This window comes from Pelophylax lessonae (genome assembly GCF_965119305.1).
Source record: "Pelophylax lessonae genome assembly, chromosome: 5".
Classification (NCBI taxonomy): Eukaryota; Metazoa; Chordata; class Amphibia; order Anura; family Ranidae; genus Pelophylax; species Pelophylax lessonae.
Window position 1 is genome coordinate 318,747,883 of NC_138772.1, and position 23,273 is coordinate 318,771,155.

General features: G+C 44.0%; 1 protein-coding gene across 1 annotated transcript in view; it reads left to right on the plus strand.

The window, feature by feature from the left end:
* Positions 1-23,273, plus strand: part of GMDS (GDP-mannose 4,6-dehydratase) — an 813,218-nt gene that overhangs the window by 652,908 nt on the left and 137,037 nt on the right. Inside the window, exon 10 of the mRNA XM_082259505.1 lies at positions 13,560-13,656. Within this exon, the coding sequence (XP_082115631.1) occupies positions 13,560-13,656 (97 nt within the window). The remainder of the gene's footprint in view (positions 1-13,559; positions 13,657-23,273) is intronic.

A 23,273-nucleotide genomic window follows, 5' to 3' on the forward strand; every position in this document is an offset into this window, starting at 1 on the left:
TACACCCGCAACCTTCAGCACCCAGTTTCTCTCCCAACAGGAATTTCATTGCCTGATAAACCAATCAGTCCTGTAGGGATTTGTAGTTTCTTCAAGGGTCCCTGGCACCATGGAATCCCCCACCAAAAAAACTCTTAAGCCACCGCCCACTTCTTTCGGACAGTCACTCAAGAGTTCCATTTCCGGCCCATTGGCCCAAAGCAGTTCACTCGGAACTCTGTATGGTTTGTAATCTAGGGATCCCAACCCGATGGCCCAAAGGATCTTTAAACCGCACATAGCAGTCTTTTGTTTCTCCTGAGGAATAGGAGGGTTGGCCTTCTTAAACAACTCCACTAGCCAGTGGTGTCTTGTAGTTTCCTGTGTGTCTGTCAGTTAACATAGGCTAGCCAGCCTCAATTGGGTTCAGCAGTTTCTTCTCAGCATTAGAAATCTGGATGGGGAATCCCCACAACCTTCCCCTCCTTGTCTTGAACTCTGACCAAGCCTCGCAAGATCAATCTGGGCGGCGGACCTCTACATGGTCTATGTAGATAGCCTGCCCGTGATTCCACTGCGCCTTCACAGACAGGAAGGTCTTCCACAAGTCCAGCTTGGACTGATTTTGATAAGGTTTGGGGACATAGAGGAAGTCCCATACAGCCTCATCACACCAGGACTCTCTCTTGGCTATCTCCAGCATGACCTCCCGTGAAGCATAAGGATAGTCATAGCCATACTCTAAGGCCACTTTCCGCTGCATCCACCTTTGCATCCTAGAGAATCTTCAGGTTGCATCTCCCAGATGGGGAATATAGGGTCTCTATATTCTGATCCCGAGCCCGGGCATAGTTTCGTGGTGGGGATAGATCTGGGACCTGATTAGCATAGGCCTCACAGAACCCCAGATTCCTGGCACACTGTCCTCGCACCACGGAATCCCTAACCTCCTCATTAGGTGGGCCTAGTCTGGCTGGACTGCTCCGATCTCCAGACCCCCAGTCCCATGCAGTCTCTTCTTCAAACTTCCAGACATCCAATCCCCCCTCCAATGATCTAAACCGATGCTGGGAGACGACACCTGGCTCAGCTCCACACTCCTGGTCCACAAGGCTGACTGCTTGTGACCACCACCCACTGCAGCAAAAGGAGAGACAACTGTTGCCCTGCTTCTGGGACCTAGCTTCCCGCCCAAAGACACTGTCACATGTGCCCTTGGTTTTTATAACATATCCCAGGATGCACCACTGTTTGTGCCAACCCACTGGGATAGTTACAAAAGCCTGTGTGTCACTGGCTGGTTTTCTTCCACTGTCCAACAGGCTCCCATTATTGGATACAGTGGGGACACTCCTTCAGACCAGATGAATCACACATGCAACAGGTCTAACTAACAATCAGGGTCCCCTGATAAGCAGATGGAGACACTAGGCTTTTACCTACCTAGCACCTACCTAGGTTTTGCATATTTTGTACTCTGCTTTTTACCACGTGTGCAGATTAAAGTGATTGTAAATGCTTTTTCTCTTACGTCCTCCGACAGTCGCCGCCTCTTCATATTCGTCACATATGGGGTATTAGACTTTGCTCCGAAGGAGTAGCTAGGCAACAGAATATGTTAATAAAGCTTTTAACATATCCAACATATCCCACCCTCAAGGGGTGGTCCCCTCAGTCAATACCCTCCTACTTCCTGCAACCATATCTCAGTTTTAATGTCTAGCTTGTCAGGAGTGGCTGGCTCTCTCTGTGCTGGGACTTTATGTCCCAGACTCTTTCTTCTTTTTAATATTTTGTTTGAGTTTTTCTCTCTACTTTTACTTAGCTGTTGTTTTATCAGCGTTAGTTAGTTCTTCGGACGAAGAGGATCATGCGGACTGGGTCTCGGGCTGATCCCCCTGGTCGCAGGTCGTGGGTCAGTGGCTTCCCAGTCTGCCATCGAGCGTTCAGCCAGGTAACGCTCCTGGCATTGTGAACGACCCATCCCTGTTCGGTGCAGGGATGCTTGGTGAGGTGGCTACCTCACTGGACGCTGTGCGGTTTCTTAACCCACGTTCGGAGCGTCTTGTATGCGACTCTCCCTGCCTCATGTGTAGCGGCTTGTTCGCCTGTGCGGGTCCCCCACACCATGGTGAGGTAAGTGTATTTATGTGGGGACCTGTCTGTCTGGAGGGGTGTCAGTCTGGGACTGTGTAACCTGTCTCTATGCACACTGTTTGTCTCCCTATCTCTCGGCTGCATGCTGTGGGCTGCAAGGGGGGGGGGGGGGAGTTGTGTGACACTATGGGTGTCAGCATGATCAGTGTGGAAAGCTGTGTGCTGTGGGGCATGTTTTATGGCATGTTTGGGCACTTACAGCGATCGCTGCGGCGATCGGTTCTGTTTTTTTACATACAGACATGTGTGCATTACTGCACTGTGGAGCGACGGTTTCGGCGCCAAAAGACGCCATTTTGCCTGCCCTCGCTCCGGCCGCATGTTTTACATGCATGGCGGCCATTTTCTTGTAGCCTCCATAGGTTTACATAGAGCGCCCTAGCAGCATCACTTCCTCTTCCCAGGAACACCGATCGAGGCAGCAGCAGCGGCGAGGGTCTCCTCAGGTTTTATCCTTCTGTTTCTTGCTATCCATTGCCTGTGTTCAGTTTACATATCCCTGTGGGGGTCTCATTGTGCTTGAGTGTGACGCGGTGGGCTGCGCTTGCCGCGCTTGCAAAAAGGGGCAGTTAACCCTTGGTTGCCTGGCATTACAGGGGCAATGGATTCTCAGGAGGGCAAATTTCCTACAGTATTGGTGGAAAGCCAGGGGACCGCTGCTTCCCCCCCAGGGGGGGATTTAGCCACTATTGTGGCTGGCCTTGCTGCTCAGGTGCAAATGCTGGTGGCTGCTCAATCTACCAAAAGGCCCAGAGTTGTGCTCTCCTCTGGTTCTGAGGGTGAAGGTGATGGGGCTGTTCTAGCAGGGGCTTCCCTATCGGGGTCCCGCTCCTCTCTTGATCTAGTGGGGTCTGAGGTGGAGGCTGAAGTTGAGGGGGTTGATAATTCTCCCCCTGACTCGCCTGAAGAGCTTGCAATCATGGATGAGTTGATTGCTTCTATTAAGCAAACGCTGCGTTTGCAGGACGAAGTGTGTCCCCCCGCTGCCTTGGCGGCTTATGGGACGCAGAGGAAACGCAGGACGCCACAGGTTTTCCCCTGCAATGCTGATTTTCAGCGCGCTGTTAAGGATCAATGGCGCGATCTGCGCAAACCTTTTGCGGTACCAAGTAGATTCAAGCTGCGTTATCCTTTTTCACCTGCCACTGATGAAAGGTGGTGCGTGCCTCCACCAGTGGATCATGCGATTGCGGTTTTGAACAAAGCCACTGCGATTCCTGCAGAGGGTTCACCCATTTTCCGTGATGCCACAGATAGGAGACTGGAGTCTCTGGCCCGTCATACGTATTCTGTTACGGGTTCTATGCTTAAAGCTCTGTTTGCTTCTCTCATGGCGGCCCAGGCGATCGCAAGTTGGACGCAGATGCTTAGGCGCGTCTTGGTGGCCGACTCGGCCTCGCCGGCGACCCTGGATATGGTGGATCAGATCCACCAGGGTGTCATGTATCTGTGTGATGCGGACCTGGACCTGATTCCGTTGGCTGCACGGGTGCACAGTGTGGCGGTGTTGTCTCGCCGCCTGGTTTGGTTAAAATGTTGGTCGGTGGACCAATCTTCGCGTAAGACCTTAGCCAATCTGCCTTATGATGGGTCTCGCCTTTTTGGGGAGTCCCTGGATGTGTTGATTAAGGGAATCACCGGGGGTAAGAGCACTCTCTTGCCTCATTTCCCCAAGGCTAAGGGGGCTTCTGGGAAGAAGCATGCTAATTTTCGGCCCCCTCAGGGGTCCTTTCGTGCCTTTCGGCCGCACTACAAGGGCAAGCCGTTCAAAGGTCAAGGCTCTCAGAAGAAGCCCTGGTCTGGTAAGCAGAAGTCCGGCCAATCCGGACCTGCAGCCCATAACAGTTCGGCCTGAAGGGGCGCCCTCACCCAGTTTTGGGGTGGGGGGACGCTTGCTTGGTTTTCTTCAGCCCTGGTTGGCCCGTGTGCGGGACAGATGGGTTCAGGAAATCGTTCGGTCTGGTTACAAGATCGAGTTTCTCTCTCGGCCGGAGAGCAGATTTTTTCCTTCAAATCTTCAACTGTCTCCGGAGCGCCTGCGGGACCTACACCTGGCGGTGCAGGACCTGAGGGCTCAGGGAGTGGTGGTTCCGGTGCCTTATCGGGACAGATTTCGGGGGTTTTATTCAAACCTGTTCACCGTGCCCAGGAAGGAGGGCAAGGTTCGTCCGATTCTGGACTTGAAGGCTCTGAACTGCTCTGTGCGGGTTCGCAAGTTCCGCATGGAATCCCTGCGGTCGGTGGTGGCTGCCCTGGTTCCGGGGGAATTCATGGCCTCCATCGATTTGAAGGATGCGTATCTTCACATCCCCATCTTCGAGGGTCACCAGAGGTACCTTCGATTTGCCATTGCGGAGGATCACTACCAGTTCGTGGCGTTGCCTTTTGGCCTCGCCTCGGCTCCGCGGGTCTTCACCAAGGTGCTTGCACCGGTTCTGGCATTATTGAGGGCCCAGGGCATTTCTGTCCTGGGGTATCTGGACGACATTCTGGTTCGGTCTGCGACCAGCCAGGGTCTGGAGCAGGACCTGTCTGTCACGATGCAAACTCTGCAGGAGTTTGGTTGGACGATAAATTTTCCAAAGTCGGCACTGAGTCCGTCTGTTCGTCTTCCCTACCTGGGAATGATTTTGGACTCGGTGCAGGCGAAGGTCTTCCTGCCGGAAGACAAACTCAGAACTCTTCAGGAGGAAGTCAGGTCCCTCCGGGACGTTCCGCACTCGTCTCTACGGACGTGCATGAGATGTCTGGGATTGATGGTCTCGGCCTTCGAGGCGATTCCCTTCGCCCAGTTTCACACGCGGGGTCTCCAAGCGGAGATCCTGTCCAAGTGGGACGGGCGACCTCAATCTCTGGATCTTCAGATCTCGTTGAGTCATCGCACCAGAAAAGACCTTCTGTGGTGGCTCCAGTCCCCGATGGTGTCCGGGGGCAAGTCGTTTCGTCCTATCTCGTGGACGGTAATCACCACGGATGCCAGCCTGTCGGGCTGGGGTGGTGTTCTGGGCGTTCTGTCCGCCCAGGGAACTTGGTCGGAGGGGGAGTCCTCCCTTCCGATCAACATTCTGGAATTGCGTGCGATAAGTCTCTGTCTTCATCGCTGGACGGACCGGCTGCAGGGCTGCCCGGTTCGGGTGCAGACGGACAATGCCACGGCGGTGGCCTACATCAACCACCAAGGGGGCACCAGGAGTGCCCGAGCGGCTCGGGAAGTGGCCGACATTCTGTCTTGGGCCGAGACTCATGTCCCGGCGATAACGGCGGTTCACATTCCGGGGGTGGAGAACTGGCAGGCGGACTATCTGAGTCGCCAGACCCTGGATCAGGGGGAATGGTCTCTCCACCCGGCTGTCTTCCAGATGTTGTGCGCGAAGTGGGGTCTTCCAGATGTGGACCTGTTCGCGTCACGTCTCAACAACAAGGTGAGGAGGTTCGTGGCACGGACGCGCGACCCTCGGGCAGACGCGTCGGACGCGTTAGTGGCCCCGTGGCATCAGTACAGACTGATGTATGCGTTTCCACCGATCCAGTTGCTGTCCAGGTTCCTTCGCAGGTTTCAATCGGAACGCAACACGGTGATTCTTGTGGCACCGGACTGGCCTCGCCGGTCCTGGTACGCAGACCTCGTGAATCTGGCGGTCGACGCCCCGTGGCGTCTGCCTCTTCGAGACGATCTACTGTCTCAAGGACCGATATACCATCCTGCTTTACAGTCGCTGGCTTTGACGGCCTGGCTGTTGAAACCGAGGTCCTGAAGGAGAGGGGTCTCTCTCCGGAGGTCGTTCATACTTTAATCAACGCGAGGAAGTCTTCCTCTGGGAAGGTTTACTACCGTACTTGGAAGGCCTATTTTGCCTGGTGTGAGTCCAGGGGGTTTTCACCCCGCACGTACTCGGTGTCCCGTGTGCTGTCTTTCCTTCAAGCGGGTGTTGATCAGCGCTTGGCGCTGGCTACGATAAAGGGTCAGGTGTCTGCTCTGGCCGTTCTGTTTCAACGTCCCGTGGCATCCAACCTTTTGGTTGGCACCTTTATTCAGGGTGTGCGGCATCTGGTTCCTCCTAGGAGGGATCCTCTGCCCCCTTGGGACTTGAATCTCGTGCTATCTGTGTTACAACGTGCTCCTTTTGAACAGATCAGGGAGATCTCGTTGTCTGTTATCCAAAAAGGTCGCCTTTTTGGTGGCGATCACTTCGGCTCGCAGAGTGTCGGAGCTGGCGGCTTTGTCCTGCAAGTCTCCGTACTTGGTTATTCATTTGGATAAGGTGGTCTTGCGACCTAATCCTTCCTTTCTTCCGAAACGTGTTTCGGACTTCCATCTTAATGAGGACATTGTCTTGCCTTCGTTGTGCACGAAGCCTAAACATCCACAGGAGGTGAGATTGCACTCTTTGGATGTTGTTCGGGCGATCAGGGTTTACCTTCGATCGACTGAGTCTTTTCGTAAAACGGACTCCTTGTTTGTTCTTCCAGAGGGTCCTCGGAAGGGCATGGCGGCTTCGACCTCTACCATCGCAAAATGGATCAGACAAACCATTGAACAGGCCTATGCCTTGCAGGGGAAGGTTCCCCCTGTGCCTGTGAAGGCGCACTCTACTAGATCTCTGAGTACGTCTTGGGCCTGTCGTCATGGGGCTTCTGTAGCCCAGGTGTGTAAGGCGGCGACTTGGTCGACCGTGCACACTTTCACAAAATTCTACAAAGTAGATGTTCGGGCATCGGCGGATGCCTCCTTTGGCCGCAAGGTTCTTAGTGCGGCTGTTCCCTAGGGTCCCTTGTTGGGGACTCCTGGCTGTTGGGATAAGTTTTGTATCCCCTGGTTTTTGCCTTTTCCTGGGTTGTTGCTCCTGTTGAGCTCTTGTTTTTTTGCTGTTGCCCAGCTGGTTTCCTTCCTTTGGTAAGGTTCCTTTCTTGATGTGGAAACTGCGTTGCCTTTCGGCGCGGATGTGTTTCCCACCCCTCATGTTTGCACTGCTTTGGGACGTCCCCATATGTGACGAATATGAAGAGGCGGCGACTGTCGGAGGACGTAAGAGAAAACGGAATTTTTGTAAAATCTTACCTGTAAAATTCCTTTCTCTGAGTCCTCCGACAGTCGCCGCCCCCGCCCCTCTTTTGGGGTTTGGTTGTATACTCTACTGCTATTCCACTAAAACTGAGATATGGTTGCAGGAAGTAGGAGGGTATTGACTGAGGGGACCACCCCTTGAGGGTGGGATATGTTGGATATGTTAAAAGCTTTATTAACATATTCTGTTGCCTAGCTACTCCTTCGGAGCAAAGTCTAATACCCCATATGTGACGAATATGAAGAGGCGGCGACTGTCGGAGGACTCAGAGAAAGGAATTTTACAGGTAAGATTTTACAAAAATTCCGTTTTTTCACAGATGTAGAGCAGCTTTGATCCTTCTCTTCTCCTATCCCCTGCTAGCGCTCATGGCTTTTCTCCCCAGCCATTGCCCACCACTTGTGCACAGGCTCGCTCCCAAGATGACTGTGTGTTCAGACACAGAGTGCAGCTCAGTAGTACCCTGAACCTGCAAACACACAGCCCCCCCCCCCCCCTCACTGGCCATGATTGACATCAGCAGGAGCTGTTTCTGAGCCAAGGAGGGAGCCGAGAGAGCTGCTGTTCTTATGCACATTGCTGGATCTAGATCGGGCTTAGGTTTTTCCATGATGTAGAGAAAAAAAGCCTTTAGAACCATTTTAAGCAGCATTTAGTAGTATAGTTATTGTAGATTAAAGATGAAATTCTCAAAAACAAATGTAAAAATCAAAATTTAACATTTTAGGCCAATTTGTTTTTTGCTACATATTTTTGTTAAAAAAATCGCAATAAGCGTATTTTGATTGGTTTGCACAAAAGTTATTGCGTTTACGAACTACGGGAAAGATACATGCCATATTTTTTTGTTGTTGTTTTAACTAATAATGGCAGCGATCTGCGATTTTTTTTTTTTGCGGGACTGCGACAGTGCGGCGGACAGATCGGACCCCAACTGACATTTTTGACACTTTTGGGGGTACCAGTGACATTACTACAGTAATCGGTGCTATAAATATGCACGGTTACTGTAAAAATGACACTGGCAGGGAAGGGGTTAACTTTACTGGTGATCAAGGGGTTAAGTGTGTCCCTAGGGGCGTGATTCTAACTGTCAGGGGGTGTAGCTTGTGAAGTAATCACAGAGACATGCGATCCTATACAGCAGGATCACATAGCCTCTGTCATTACTTCAGGGAGAATGACAGACGGCTGTGTTTACATCTTTCTCCCTCTGCTGCGGGAGATCATGAGTGACCTGCGGGCATTGGAGCCAACGATCACACGCGCTGGCTCCCCAGGGAACGAGCGGGGGTGGGAGCGTGCTGCCCCCTACAGCCTCCTGAGCGAGCGACGTAGTACTACGTCACATTGCCCAGTAAAACTGCAGCGGGTGGTCATTATGTGGTTAATTTAGTTCAGTAATTCAATTTAAGTGAAGCTCATATTTTATATAGATGTGTTTGACACCGAGTGATATATTGCAAGCATTTATTTTTTTTATTTTGATGCTCATGGCTTACAGCTAGTAAAAACCCAAAATTCTGTATCTTAGAAAATTAGAACATTGCATAAGACCAAAAAAAGGGATTTTTATTCCAGAAATGTTGGCGTACTGAAAAGTATGTCTATGTACGGTATAGCATGCACTATACCAATACTCGGTCAGGGCTCCTTTGGCATGAATTACTGCATCAATGCAGCATGGCATGTAGGCGATCAGCCTGTGGCACTGCTGAGGTGTTATGGAAGCCTAGTTTGTTTTGATAGTGGCCTTCAGCTCGTCTGCATTTTTGGGTCTGATTTCTCATGTTCCTCTTGACAATACCCCACAGATTCTCTACGGGGTATAGGTCAGGAGAGTTTGCTGGCCAATCAAACACAGTGATGCCATAATCATGAAGCCATGTATTGGTACGTTTGGCATTAAAAGCAGGTGCCAAGTCCTGATGGAAAATGAAATCAGCATCTCCATAAAGCTGGTCAGCAGAGAGAAGCATAAAGTGCTCTAGAATTTCCTGGTAGAGGGCTGCGCTTACTTCAGACTTAATAAAACACAATGGCTCAACACCAGCAGATGACATGGCTCCCCAAATCATCATGGATTGTGGAACATTTTCCATTTAATTTGGAAATCAAGGACCCAGAGTCTGGAGGAAGAGTTGAGAGGCACAAAATAAAAGGTGCATGAGGTCCAGTGTGAAGTTTCCACAGTCAGTAATTTGAATATGGGTCAGGTCTTCTCATCCAACATCAGGGCCTAACCTCACAAATGCATTTCTGGAAGAATGGCCAAACATTACCATACACACTCCTAAACCTTGTGGGCAGCCTTCCCAGAAGAGTTGAAGCTGTTATAGCTGTAAAGGGTGGGCAAATTCAAATTGAACCCTATGGACTAAGATTGGGATGCCATTAAAGTTCGTGTGTATGTAAAGATGGGTGTCCCAATACTTTTGGTGTGTGTGTGTGTGTGTGTGTGTATATATATATATATATATATATATATATATATATATATATATATATGTGTATATATATATATATATATATATATATATATATATATATATATATATATATACACACAGTAAACCCCCCTCGATTGCGGGGGTTACGTTCCGGACCCAGCCGCGAAAAGCTAAAATCTGCGAAATAGAAAAACCCTATTAAAATGCATTGTAGGCATGTTTTTTTTACTGTCACTGTACGTGTAAAAGCATTTTAAGGTCTTTAAACACACTTTTTAAAACAATAGAAACTAATTTAAACACATAAAAGATACTGAGAGACATAGTAAGAGCTATGGAAAACACAAAAATATTTCATTTTTAATGATTTATATAGTAAAATAACATTACAAAAAAAACACAATATACCGGGACTGCAAAAACTGAACCGCGATGGAGCGGGGGTTTACTGTGTGTGTGTGTGTGTGTGTATATATAATATATATGTGTGTGTGTGTATCTGTATGTATATGTGTGTGTGTATATAGATATATACAGTGGGTACGGAAAGTATTCAGACCCCCTTAAATTTTTCACTCTTTGTTATATTGCAGCCATTTGCTAAAATCATTTAAGTTCATTCTTCTTCCTCATGAATGTACACATAGCACCCCATACTGACAGAAAAACACAGAATTGTTGACATTGTTGCAGATTTATTAAAAAAGAAAAACTGAAATATCACATGGTCCTAAGTATTCAGACCCTTTGCTGTGACACTCATATATTTAACTCAGGTGCTTTTCATTTCTTCTGATCATCCTTGAGATGGTTCTACACCTTCATTTGAGTCCAGCTGTGTTTGATTATACTGATTGGACTTGATTAGGAAAGCCACACACCTGTCTATATAAGACCTTCCAGATCACAATGCATGTCAGAGCAAATGAGAATCATGAGGTCAAAGGAACTGCCTGAAGAGCTCAGAGACAGAATTGTGGCAAGGCACAGATCTGGCCAAGGTTACAAAAAGATTTCTGCTGCACTTAAGGTTCCTAAGAGCACAGTGGCCTCCATAATCCTCAAATGGAAGACGTTTGGGACGACCAGAACCCTTCCTAGAGCTGGCCGTCCGGCCAAACTGAGCTATCGGGGGAGAAGAGCCTTGGTGAGAGAGGTAAAGAAGAACCCAAAGATCACTGTGGCTGAGCTCCAGAGATGCAGTCAGGAGATGGGAGAAAGTTGTAGAAAGTCAATCATCACTGTAGCCCTCCACCAGTCGGGGCTTTATGGCAGAGTGGCCCGAAGGAAGCCTCTCCTCAGTGTAAGACACATGAAAGCCCGCATGGAGTTTGCTAAAAAAACACCTGAAGGACTCCAAGATGGTGAGAAATAAGATTCTCTGGTCTGATGAGACCAAAATAGAACTTTTTGGCCTTAACCACTTAAGCCCCGGAGGATTTGGCTGCTAAAGGACCAGGGGTTTTTTTGCGATTTTTTACTGCGTGACTTTAACGGACAATTGCGCGGTCGTGCGACGCTGTACCTAAACGAATTTGACGTCCTTTTTTTCCCACAAACAGAGCTTTCTTTTGGTGGTATTTGATCACCTGTGCGATTTTTTGATCACGCGCTATAAACAAAAAAAAGAGCGTAAATTTTGCAAAAATAACAATATTTTTCACATTTTTTTATATGAAATTCCCCAAAAAAAAAAAGTAAAAATCAAAATTTTTTAACATTTTTCGGCCAATTTGTTTTATGCTACCTATGTTTGGTAAAAAAAATCGCAAAAAGCGTATTTTGATTGGTTTGCGCAAAAGTTATCGCGTTTACTAACAAAGGGAAAGATTTTTGTCATTTTTGGTGGTTTTTTTTTTAACGCGTAATGGCGGCGATCTGCGATTTTTTTTTCGGTACTGCGACATTGCGGCGGACAGATCGGACCCTTGACTGACATTTTTGACACTTTTGGGGTTACCAGTGACATTACTGCAGTAATCAGTGCTATACATATGCACTGTTACTGCAAAAATGACACTGGCAGGGAAGGGGTTAACTTTATTGGACAGGGAGGGGTTAAGTGTGTCCTAGGGGCGTGCTTTCTACTGTGTAGGGACATTCCTATTGGTGTAAAAGCAAAGATCAACCGTTCTACATAGTAGAACGGTCAGATCTTTACTTTTACACAGGGAGAACTGACAGGCAGCTTGTTTACACAAGCTGCTCTGTCTTTCTCCCTTCACAGGAGCGATCGCAGTGTGACTGGCGGACATCGAGTCCGCCGGTCACACGCACTGACTTGCCTGTGAACGAGCCGCGGCGGGCGCGCGCCTCGGCGGGCGCGCGCCCGCCCGCGATAGGCTCGCAAGTCAGTGACAGGCGAGTGACGTACCGATACGTCACTCTGCCTGGCCGGGGCTGACCGCCGCAGTATATAGTCGTGCGGCGGTCGGCAACCGGTTAATTCTAAGCGGTATGTGTGGTGAAAACAAGGCACTGCTCATCACCTATCCAATACAGTCCCAACAGTGAAGCATGGTGGTGGCAGCATCATGCTGTGGGGGTGTTTTTCAGCTGCAGGGACAGGACGACTGGTTGCAATTGAGGGAAAGATGAATGCGGCCAAGTACAGGGATATCCTGGACAAAAACCTTCTCCAGAGTGCTCTGGACCTCAGACTGGGCCGAAGGTTTACCTTCTAACAAGACAATGACCCTAAGCACACAGCTAAAATAACGAAGGAGTGGCTTCTCAACAAGTCCGTGACTGTTCTTGAATGGCCCAGCCAGAGCCCTGACTTAAACCCAATTGAGCATCTCTGGAGAGACCTAAAAATGGCTGTCCACCAACGTTTACCATCTAACCTGACAGAACTGGAGAGGATCTGCAAGGAGTAATGGCAGAGGATCCCCAAATCCAGGTGTGAAAGACTTGTTGCATCTTTCCCAAAAAGACTCCTGGCTGTATTAGATCAAAAGGGGGCTTCTACTAAATACTGAGCAAAGGGTCTGAATACTTAGGACCATGTGATATTTCAGTTTTTCTTTTTTAATAAATCTGCAACAATGTCAACAATTCTGTGTTTTTCTGTCAGTATGGGGTGCTATGTGTACATTCATGAGGAAGAAGAATGAACTTAAATGATTTTAGCAAATGGCTGCAATATAACAAAGAGTGAAAAATTTAAGGGGGTCTGAATACTTTCCGTACCCACTGTATATATATATATATATATATATATATATATATATATATATATATATATATATATATAAATAATTTATTTATTTATTTATTTTTTTTTTAATCGGTTTGTCCCAAGCATGTTTAAATCCATTTACTCTCGACTGTTTCACTACCTTTGCTGGAAGTCTATTCCAAGCATCAATTACTCTTTTTTTGGTAAAAAAAAAATATATATATATATGAAATCTTCCAATGGCGACACTAATTCTTGTGACGAGTGAGTTCCCTCACTTTCTGTTGTGACTATGGGACACAAAGTGAAGGAAAGTCTCCCCACGACTCTTTAAAATGTTAGATAAAGTTTTAGCTTTAGTTCTACCAAACTCACTTTATAAAGCTAAGAAATCGAGCAGTATGAATTGTACTGATTCCTTGTTGTGTTGACTGATGGCTTGTAAATACAACATGAATTTGCTTTTCCTTTTAACAATGCTTGGTACCAAATGAAGCCTAGAATGTGCATAATTGACACTTCACACAAACAACACACAAATGAGAGAATTTGGGAAATTATTCTTGTGGTGAGCTGTCGTCTTTGTTCTGTTGGTTAATGAGTTTACGCTCACCTAGGGAGAAGGGATTCACACCAGAATTTGGAAGCGAGAAAAGGCAACCAAATGTTTCAACCCCAGTGTTTGAAGGTAGTCCTGTGCTCATCATTTGTTTTTCTTCTTTACAGGTGGGAGGGCAAGAATGAAAATGAAGTGGGCCGCTGCAGTGAGACTGGAAAGATTCATGTGAAAGTTGATCTCAAGTACTACAGACCAACTGAAGTGGTAAGTAGGAATGTCCACATCTCCCCTACTGCTTGATAATTCAATCACTTGCACTGTCACTGCTAGTGTTTGGCCAGCTGTCCAAGGTTTAAGTGACCTCCTAATACCTGCCTCTAATGAGTCAAGTGGTGTGGAGTCTTTTTCAATTATATGACCTTAAAGTTAAAATGCAACATTTTGGGTGTATCAAAGCAGGAAAAGCTTTTCAGTAAGCATAGACATGTTAGTAATATGTACATGTATAAATTGATGATTTTCAGTTATTCCTTTTAGTCAAGTTATTCATGTGTATTTTTTCTCCATTCCTGCTTCAGCTTATATTTAAGAATAAAAAGGGCATTTAGGAAACATTCCTAGTTTTTTTACTTAACCAGTTATTTTTTTAATCCACTAAAGACACTGTTCTATTTTAAAGTTTGCGTTTGTTTTATTCTAATCACAAAGTATTTGTTTTCTATATATTTTTTTGTTTGTACTGGTTTTTTACGATAGACTTCTAGTATACTGACAACAGCAACTTGTAAAATTATTGTTTATGGGAAATCCCCAGAACTAGATTGTCCTAGGCAAACATGAGCACGTTCTCATGCTAGAATCAGAAAAAAACAAGCAATTTGCATAGATTTCTCATAAAACAGTCCTAATCCAATCATCCCTCTGACTTCTCTCATTGTGTAACACTTCAGTGCATTTCTTGGCTGATGTTAGTGTGATATCACCTTTTTCAAGGACTGCGTTTTATTTAGCTTTACTATGACATTTTATCTTTTTTTGTAGTGTTGTTCATTCAGCTGATAAATTAGATTTATTTTTTTATTTTAAAGTATTTCTTTTACAGTATCATTTAAAACTTTGTTTTAGATAAAGTGGTACATTAGATCACCTATTACATTGTAAATCCATTTGTTTACCAGTTGGAGAGATTATGCAGTTTTCTGTCTCATTGAGAACTAGGGTGTTTCTTCGATCTGAATTTTCTGTCCCTCCTTTCTAACACCATAGAATGCATTCTCCATGTAGTTCTTGGAGAATTAACTTGAGAGCTTGTGATAGTTACATTTGCATCTTGTTGGATTTCTAAAGAGATGCTGTACACGCGATGAGTACATTTTCACAAGTTGTATAATGGTTCTCTTGCAGAACTGTCAACAAATTTTACCTAAATTTTCAAGCTGGGTTTTAATGACTGATCTCGGTTTTAAGGTGTGGGAAACAAAGATCTTTATGAATTCCAGGGATGAATAATACCCAGAAATTATAAAAGACTAAAGCAAACAGATTTTGAGACTCTCTCATGCTCTAAAAGTTGTGCAGCATGTGTCAAATTCATGCATCTGTCTAGAACTTGTATTTGAATTTGGTGCATGCTGCAACATTTTAGGAATGCACACAAGACACTTTCAGAAAATCTCCAATTGATATGTATTCAGAAATCACACCACTGTCTTGAACAGGTGACCATGTAAAATCTTCACAAATGGGTCCTGTGAACCACCACCTTTAAGTGCAATGCCTGCTCACCTCCAGAATCTGACCCCACTACACAGTCTCATTCTCCTCTAGGCCACGCCTCCTGTGAGCTGCTCGCCACCTCTCCTCCTCCTGTTTCCAATTCAGGCGTTCAGATTATCCCCCTATGCTCATTCCTCATTCATTCGGACATATGAGATAAAAAGGGGAGAACCTTAGTGCTCTCTCTTTTCAAACAATTTACTTTCTTTCAAAACAGGGGTAATACAAACTTACAAAAAATAGCATAAAAACAAGCACTGAATGCTCTCAGGTCACCGCTGATGCCTGGATAACTATTGTGATGTTACTGGCTTTGCACTCATACGCCTTATGCCCTCCTATTGGGCTTCTTTAGTAGGCAAAGTCTTTGACGTTGCATAATAGTTATCCAAGCATCAGCGGTGAGCTGGGAGCATTTAATGCCTGCTTGTATGCTATTTTTGTAAATTTGTATTACCCCTGTTTTTTAAAAAAAAAAGGGACACATTGGATTTAAGTAGAATTCACACCGTTCATATTGTATAGAGATTACGTAGATTGAGTCACATTACTGACTTTCACAAAATCTTTCTGCTCCAGTTTCTCTTTGTACGCTAAAAGAGAGTTGGTCTTAGTTAGCTCTACATTCCTAAGATGCAAACTGTCGATATTTTATTTTGAGCTTGGAGCATTCAGTGCGCCACAATGTAAAAGTTGTGCATTTTAAACGATCTGAATTTGGTTCATGAGTCACTATCCGAACCAAAAGTATTGCAAAAGCTCCTCAATGAATTTGGCACATTACATTTAATAAGATTAACTCTAGAAAAACCCTCCTCCCTTAAATAATTTCATAACATCCATTTTTCTGTGTTGTGTTTTTTCGTTATTTTGCTTCTGCTATAGAGACAGAAGATGAAATTTTACCTCAAGATGCATTTTCCTTCAATCTGCATTATGTATGATCATTTAAGTTGTCCTAAAAGTTTTGACAATTCCTTGGGTGAATTACCAGCAGATAGACAAAAAGAAACAATTCTTAAGTGGTGTTCAAAATGGCTTTAGATACTAGGCCCAAAAATAGATCATTGATGGGGTTGCTGTGCATAAACTTATTGTAAGTAGTGCTTGCTGTTAAGTAAATGTTGGGTTTGTTGAGAGTAGATGAGAAAAGACACAATAAAACAAGAGGGAGTTCTTTGAGGATTCCATGATTGATTCCAACATCAGAGAATGGTTTGACCCCTCCCCTGCTGAACAAGCCAGGTCTGAAGGCCCTTCTTTTGCGATTAATGGATTTAGTAGAGGAGGTAAAGATTCTGTTTAATGCCAAAAGAAATAAGAATGGATATATTTTACCCTCCAGGAAAGTTGAAAGTACTGGAAAGTTGGAATACATAAATCAGAAGTACTTCTGAGGTCAATGCTGGTTCTCTGTTGGTATTTATAACTTGCCCTTCCCCTGAAGCAATGCAAAAGTGACCACATGCTGAAAAATGCTTGCTTGAAATAATAATTCTGTTATTTCTGCTGAACATTTTAGAAAATCACCAGCATGTCAAGCAAATTGCAAATGGTATTAATTTACTGCTTTTGAAACCGTTTTCAACAACAAATATTCACAAATTGTACACAGACTTCTACAGAACCTAAAAGATGATAACCAATGATAAAACTTGACATACTGAATATTCCGAAATACACAGAAAAGTAGAAGAAGAAAAAGTAGTAGAGTGGCAGATAATACAAATGGCTTCTACTTTGAGCGTGTAAAACCTAGCTCTTTATAGTTTGTCTGACAGGATATCTTTTGTGTGCTCTGTTCAATATTTTGCTTATTAAAAATCCTAAATCTTTGCCGTTATGCTATGTCGCATAATAAATCATGTAATCAAAGGACATTATATGTAAAACTACATATTGTACATAGTATGATGTCACACACGTCAAGACAAATATAAATATAAATATATGTGTGTGTGTGTGTGTGTAGCCCTGCTCCCTGGGGAGTGGCCAAGTGTATTCACATCCTCCTCACTTCGGTTGCCCTGAACATTGTCCAACCAACCAGGCACTATAGGTTCAGACATGTTGAATGATGAGACACTACCGGGTTTCAATAAAAGATCAGGTTTACTGTCTTTAGTTAGAATTAAAAGAATGAACTAGCAACTTCTATAGAACAAATAACATAAAAGATCAGAAATATAAGAGAGATCCTAAATCCTCAACCCAGAGTTGCATAGGATTCAGCGCTCAGGATCGAATAAAGCAACCCAAATGCACACATATATATTATGCTATTTTAATTGAGGATTGATGTATCAATCTGTCAATAAATCATCCCTCAAAAGAAATGTGAGAGTGACCGCAAGAAATAGTGCTTTAACTGTAATAAAGAATAACACTACCAGTTGTCTAACTTATTTCAGTGACTCTATTAACCTGAGACTAGGCTATATGTATCAGAGTGCACTCTGTATCCTACAGGGGGCCCCCTTTACTTTAGATTGCAGGAGTCTCTTGAATGAGCAAGGCCTTGCTAGTCTTCACTGGCAAAGGGATCCTTAGCCATCCAAGAAATAGTATTTGTAATCCACTGTAAAGGTAACGATCAATTGTAATCCACTGTAAAGGAAAATAGGCTTCTGTACCCAGTCAAACGGTACACAATCTAAACGAACTGAAGATATAAAGTAAGGCCTTGTAACCTGCCACACACTAATAAGCACTACAGTGTCCTGTGGCAACCGTTCTGTGACAAGTGCAGTTCTTTGTTCAAACTAACTGCATCACAGGCCTACTCTGGTTTCGTCCAGTAATTACTGTGTCAACTTCAAAATGGATCTCTCCCACCCAATGTGATGAACACTGCATCCCGCCGCCCGTATCACCAGCCTTCAACTCTCCTCAGAAGCACCACCAGTCTCTCGGAGTGTCCTTCCACTCGGTCCGCCACCGAGCTCCGTCCGCACACCGCTCTCTTACTCCAGTGTCTCTCCGCTAGGCCTCCGGCCTATTCTCCTCTGCCCTCTGCAACAGCTCTTTTTTCCTCCTCACAGCATGCTGTCCTCGAGGCAAGAGTGCATCTTGGTCCCGCTCCCCTTTTTATAGACACTCCCATCTGCCCCTGCGAGTCTTAATGCTCCCTGGGAGAATAGTCTGATCAGACAGGTGATCCACAATTTCCATTCTTTCCGGGGACTACATTTCCCATGATCCATTGTTCCATCACTTTGCAGAAGCTTTAATAATAACTACCTCGAACAGATTTAGATGAGTCCTGTGACCAGGCATATTATTATATATATATATATATATATATATATATATATATATATATATATATATATATACACACTTACATTTGTACAGCTTCCATGACCATAGTGAGCATATCCACTGGAACGTATAATCAATTTAACATTTTTCTAAACTAGTACAATGAAGATCATAATTGGCTCAGAAGGTGTCTTATGGAGTTTAAAAAAAATAAATTCCCAGCTTACTTACCAACCAGCCTGCAACAAACCGAATTTCACGTTAAAACCAGGGGTTTAGTTTGCACACATTTGCAAATATATACATAAGCTCCAGGACCACTTCACAGCACCCTAGTGTGCTGTCGTTCTAACTGTGCCTATATATAGAACTATAACTCTAACTCCTAACTATAAATTTTGAGAGCCTCCAAAGTTGAAACACATATATAATGGATAGATTGAGGGCAGCTATGACTGGAGGGAGCCAATCCCTACTTAATTGTATAGGATTGCACTGGACACCCAGGAATAGCACTATGGCAGTGAAAGGTTTCCTCAAAATTCTACGAACAATGCCCCATAATGACAACCTGAAAGAAGTTTTTGTTTTGAAATATTTGCTAATTTATTAAAAAAAAAAAAAAAAAAACTATAGCAATCACATGTACATAAGTATTCACAGCCTTGCTCAATACCTTGCGGGAGCACCTTTGGCACCAATTACAGCCTCAAATCTTTTTGAGTATGATGCTACAAGCATGGCACACCTATTTCTGGGTAGTTTAACCCATTTTCCTTTGCAGAAACTCTCAAGCTCCATCAGGTTGAATGGGGAGCGTCACTGCACAGCCATTTTTAGATCTCTTCAGAGATGTTTAATCAGGTTCAAGTCTGGGCTCTGGCTGGGCCATTCAAGGACATTCACAGAGTTGTCCCGTAGCCACTCCTTTGTTATCTTGGCTATGTGCTTGGGGTCATTGTCCTGTTTGAAGATGAACCCCCCCCCCCCCCAGTCTGAGGTCCAGAGCACTTTGGAGCAGGTCTTCTTTAAGGATGTCTCTGTACATTGCTGCATTCATATTTCCCTTGATCTTGACTAGTCTCCGAGTTCCTGCCGGGGAAAAACATCTCCACAGCATGATGCTTACCACCATAATGCTTCACTGTAGGGATGGTATTGGCCAAGTGATGAGCAGTGTTTGGTTTACTCCAGACATAATGCTTGCCATTCAGGCCAAATAGTTCAATCTGTTTCATCAGACCAGAGATATTTGTTTCTCATGGTCTGAGAGTCCTTCAGTCCTCATTAATAATTATGAAACTACTCCCATTAGACCCACTCATCACAGAGGAAAAAACAATTATTTCTTCAGAATAACAAAAGGTAGGAATCTGCAACAAAGATTGTTATAATCTAACAGAGATCATCCAGAGGGTAATGTTTTTCTCAACAAAAGTGGAGTTACGCTTTAATCTCTTGGTGCTGCAATCTGTTTGAACACAGATAACATTTCAAAGTGATTGTGATTTTGAATAAATGTAAGGAATTTATAGGCCAGGTGATTATCAACAGTTCCTTTGCTTATGGTAGTGCTACTAACCTTTCCATTTGTTGCTAAAGGTGGAGTTTGTAGACTGCAAAAAGCCTATGGATGGGATCTTTGTTTTATTTAGTAGGTTTGTTTCTCCAGAAAAATACATGGGCTTGGAATGTGATTAAAAATATATTAACAAAATAAATTGAATGCAAGTAGTAAAGGGCCCCTTTGCAACAGCCCAAAGAGCGTAATTTCTCAGGAGATGAAATGATTTTTCAGGAGCAGTCAACTTGTCCAGACTTTTATAATTTAGGCAGCATAGGTGTAATTAATATAGCAAATGAGACGTCCAAAACAGCCGCGTCTGCAACTTTAGAATAGTATTCCACTTGTTCTGCTACATATTTGGGAAATAGCAAAATTTGAAGATTCCGCAGTATTTTAGTCCTGGTGGACATACCTATGACAACCCCGTATTTAATGAGTTTAAAAAAAAGTATTTACTTTTAACAATTCATTTTTTCAGATTCTGGAGAAGCTTTTGAAAGATGTTCCCTTTATTGATTGAAATTATACAATAAAATAGAGCTCTCTGTTCAAAATTGAATATATTAAATATCCGAAATGGAAGCAGTATTTTTATTCCCTACTTATTGGTACAATCTGTGTCTCAAGTTGTTGGCTTTTGTTGAACTTCTTTTCCGGTGATAAACACATGTTCTAATATTGCCAAGATCTTTTTCCCATTTATACAGTATGTATGCATTTTATCTTTGAATTTTCATGCTAATAATTGACTTTAATCGCTCCTCATCTCCTGACCCTAAATATTTTTAGATTTTATTATGCTGAAGCCTGTGTGGTCTTTGTTTTCTCCTTTGGGATTTCATCAAATCCTTTTTTCGGCCCCTTCTGTAATCAGTTAAGTTCTATTTTATATGTCCCTGCTTGCCCTACACACACACACACACACCACAATGATCATTACTGTGCCCATAGTTGTTGATTTTTTTTTTTTAGAGTGCTTAAGTGTTGTAGATTTTACAAGCTAGTTCCAAAATAAGACAATGTAACTTTTTAGGCCATTCAAGGCATATGGTTTCCATATTTTGGCAAAATTCCCCATACAGGGCTGGATTTACCATTTTACACAGCAGGCATGTGTTGTGCTAGTGTAAAGGTGGCAGAGGCAAAGGGGCAGCTTTTCCCAGTAAGAATATACATAAACAATATGTAGTTTAACATCTATAACTTGGCCATAGATTCACTTTTTAGAAAGATTCTTCCACAGCAAGGAATACATACAGTATTAGCTTTATTGAAATCTACACTATATTACCAAAAGTATTGGGATGCCTGCCTTTACACGCATATGAACTTTAATGGCATCCCACTCTTAGTCTGTAGGGTTCAATTGGCCCACCCTTTGCAGCTGTAACAGCTTCAACTCTTCTGGGAAGGCTGTCCACAAGGTTTAGGAGATTGTGTATGGGAATGTTTGACCATTCTTTCGGAAGCACATTTATGAGGTCAGGCAATGTTGTGAATGAGAAGGCCTGGCTCAGTCTCTGCTCTAATTCATACCATATGTGTTCTATTGGGTTGAGGTCAGGACTCTGTGCAGGGCAGTCAAGTTCCTCCACCCCAAACTCTCTCATCCATGTCTTTATGTACCTTGCTTTGTGCACTGGTGCACAGTCATGTTGGAACAGGAAGGGGCCATCCGCAAACTGTTCCCACAAAGTTGGGAGCATGAAATTGTCCAAAATGTCTTGATATGCAGACGCCTTATGAGTTCCTTCACTGGAATGAAGATGCCAAGCCCAACCCCTGAAAAACAACCCCACACCATAATTCCCTCATCGCCAAATGATTTGGACCAGTGCACAAAGCAAGGTCCATAAAGACATGGATGAGCGAGTTTGCGGTGGAGGAACTTGACTGGCCTGCACAGTCTTGATCTCATACCGATAGAACACCTTTGGGATGAATTAGCGAGCAAGGCCTTCTCATCCACATCAGTGCCTAACTTCACAAATGCGCTTCTGGAAGAATGGTCTTCCCATAGACACACTCCTAAACCTTGTGAACAGTCTTCCCAGAATAGTTGAAGCTGTTATAGCTGCAAAGGGTGGACCAACTCAATATTGAACCCTGCGGATTAAGACTGGGATAGCATTAAAGTTCATGTCAACAGAGAAGAGAAGCAGCGCTATCTGGACTGGTATTTTGAAGGTGCTGTGTGACCAAGCAAAAGGGTATAAAACATTTATTGAGAAAAAGTCAGTTTGAAATACATTAAAATCATTCGACCATAGCTGTACCAGAACGATGTAGGCAGAAGATAATAGCCAATAAATACCGGTCCACTGGGTGGGAAATATCCGGGCCCCTTGGGTGGACTGGAATTGGAATGAATCCAAAAGGGGGGTTGAATTGTAGGCGATGTGAGAGCCGTGTATGGCCGTTGCAGGCAAGAGCCGAGCCGGACCAGCCGGTGCTCACCGTGTGACGAATGAACAACGCTGAAGTAAGACGGAAGTCTTGAACCGGAAAGTGTGGCCAGCATGGGGAGAACGTTGCCATGACAACATGTTTTGCGCGCATGCGCTTTGTCATGTCACGGAAGGACGACAACTGAATAAATTTATAGACAGGAATAGGAGGGGCTGAGACCACCAAGTCATTAACCCTTCACTATCTGCCCATAACATAAAGATTGCATGATCTAAAATATTACAGGCACATCTAGATACATACATTAGATTTAGACATTTGACCCATCTGTATGTTGAACATATCATGATGAACTTAAAAACAGTAGAAAAATGTAAAGAACTATAAAAATAAAAAATAATAAAAATGAAAATACAAATAAAAATTGAATGAATAAATGAAATATAAAATGGAAAATTAAAAAAAAAGGAATAAATATAAACACATGAACAATGGAATAATAAATTAAATGAAAACATATTCTACAATTGTGATTGGAGATTGTATATGACTCCCTTGTACACAAAAACACAGAATAAAGAATGCTGTTTTGTGCATCCATGCCCCTACATCCGCATTGTATGTGCATGCATAAGCTTGTGCACAATTGCTACAGGAATGAAAATAACAATAATGGCAAACAAAATCACCTATACTACATAATGTCACCCCAAGAAAAACAGATACCATATGTTCCTGATATGAATGTTGTTAACTATGTGGGGGCCTAAATGATAAACTAAACTTTTTTTTTGTAAATAAAGTACGTGTGTGTAAAGGCAGGCGTCCCAATACTTTTGGTAATATAGTGTATGTGTTACCCAAGTAA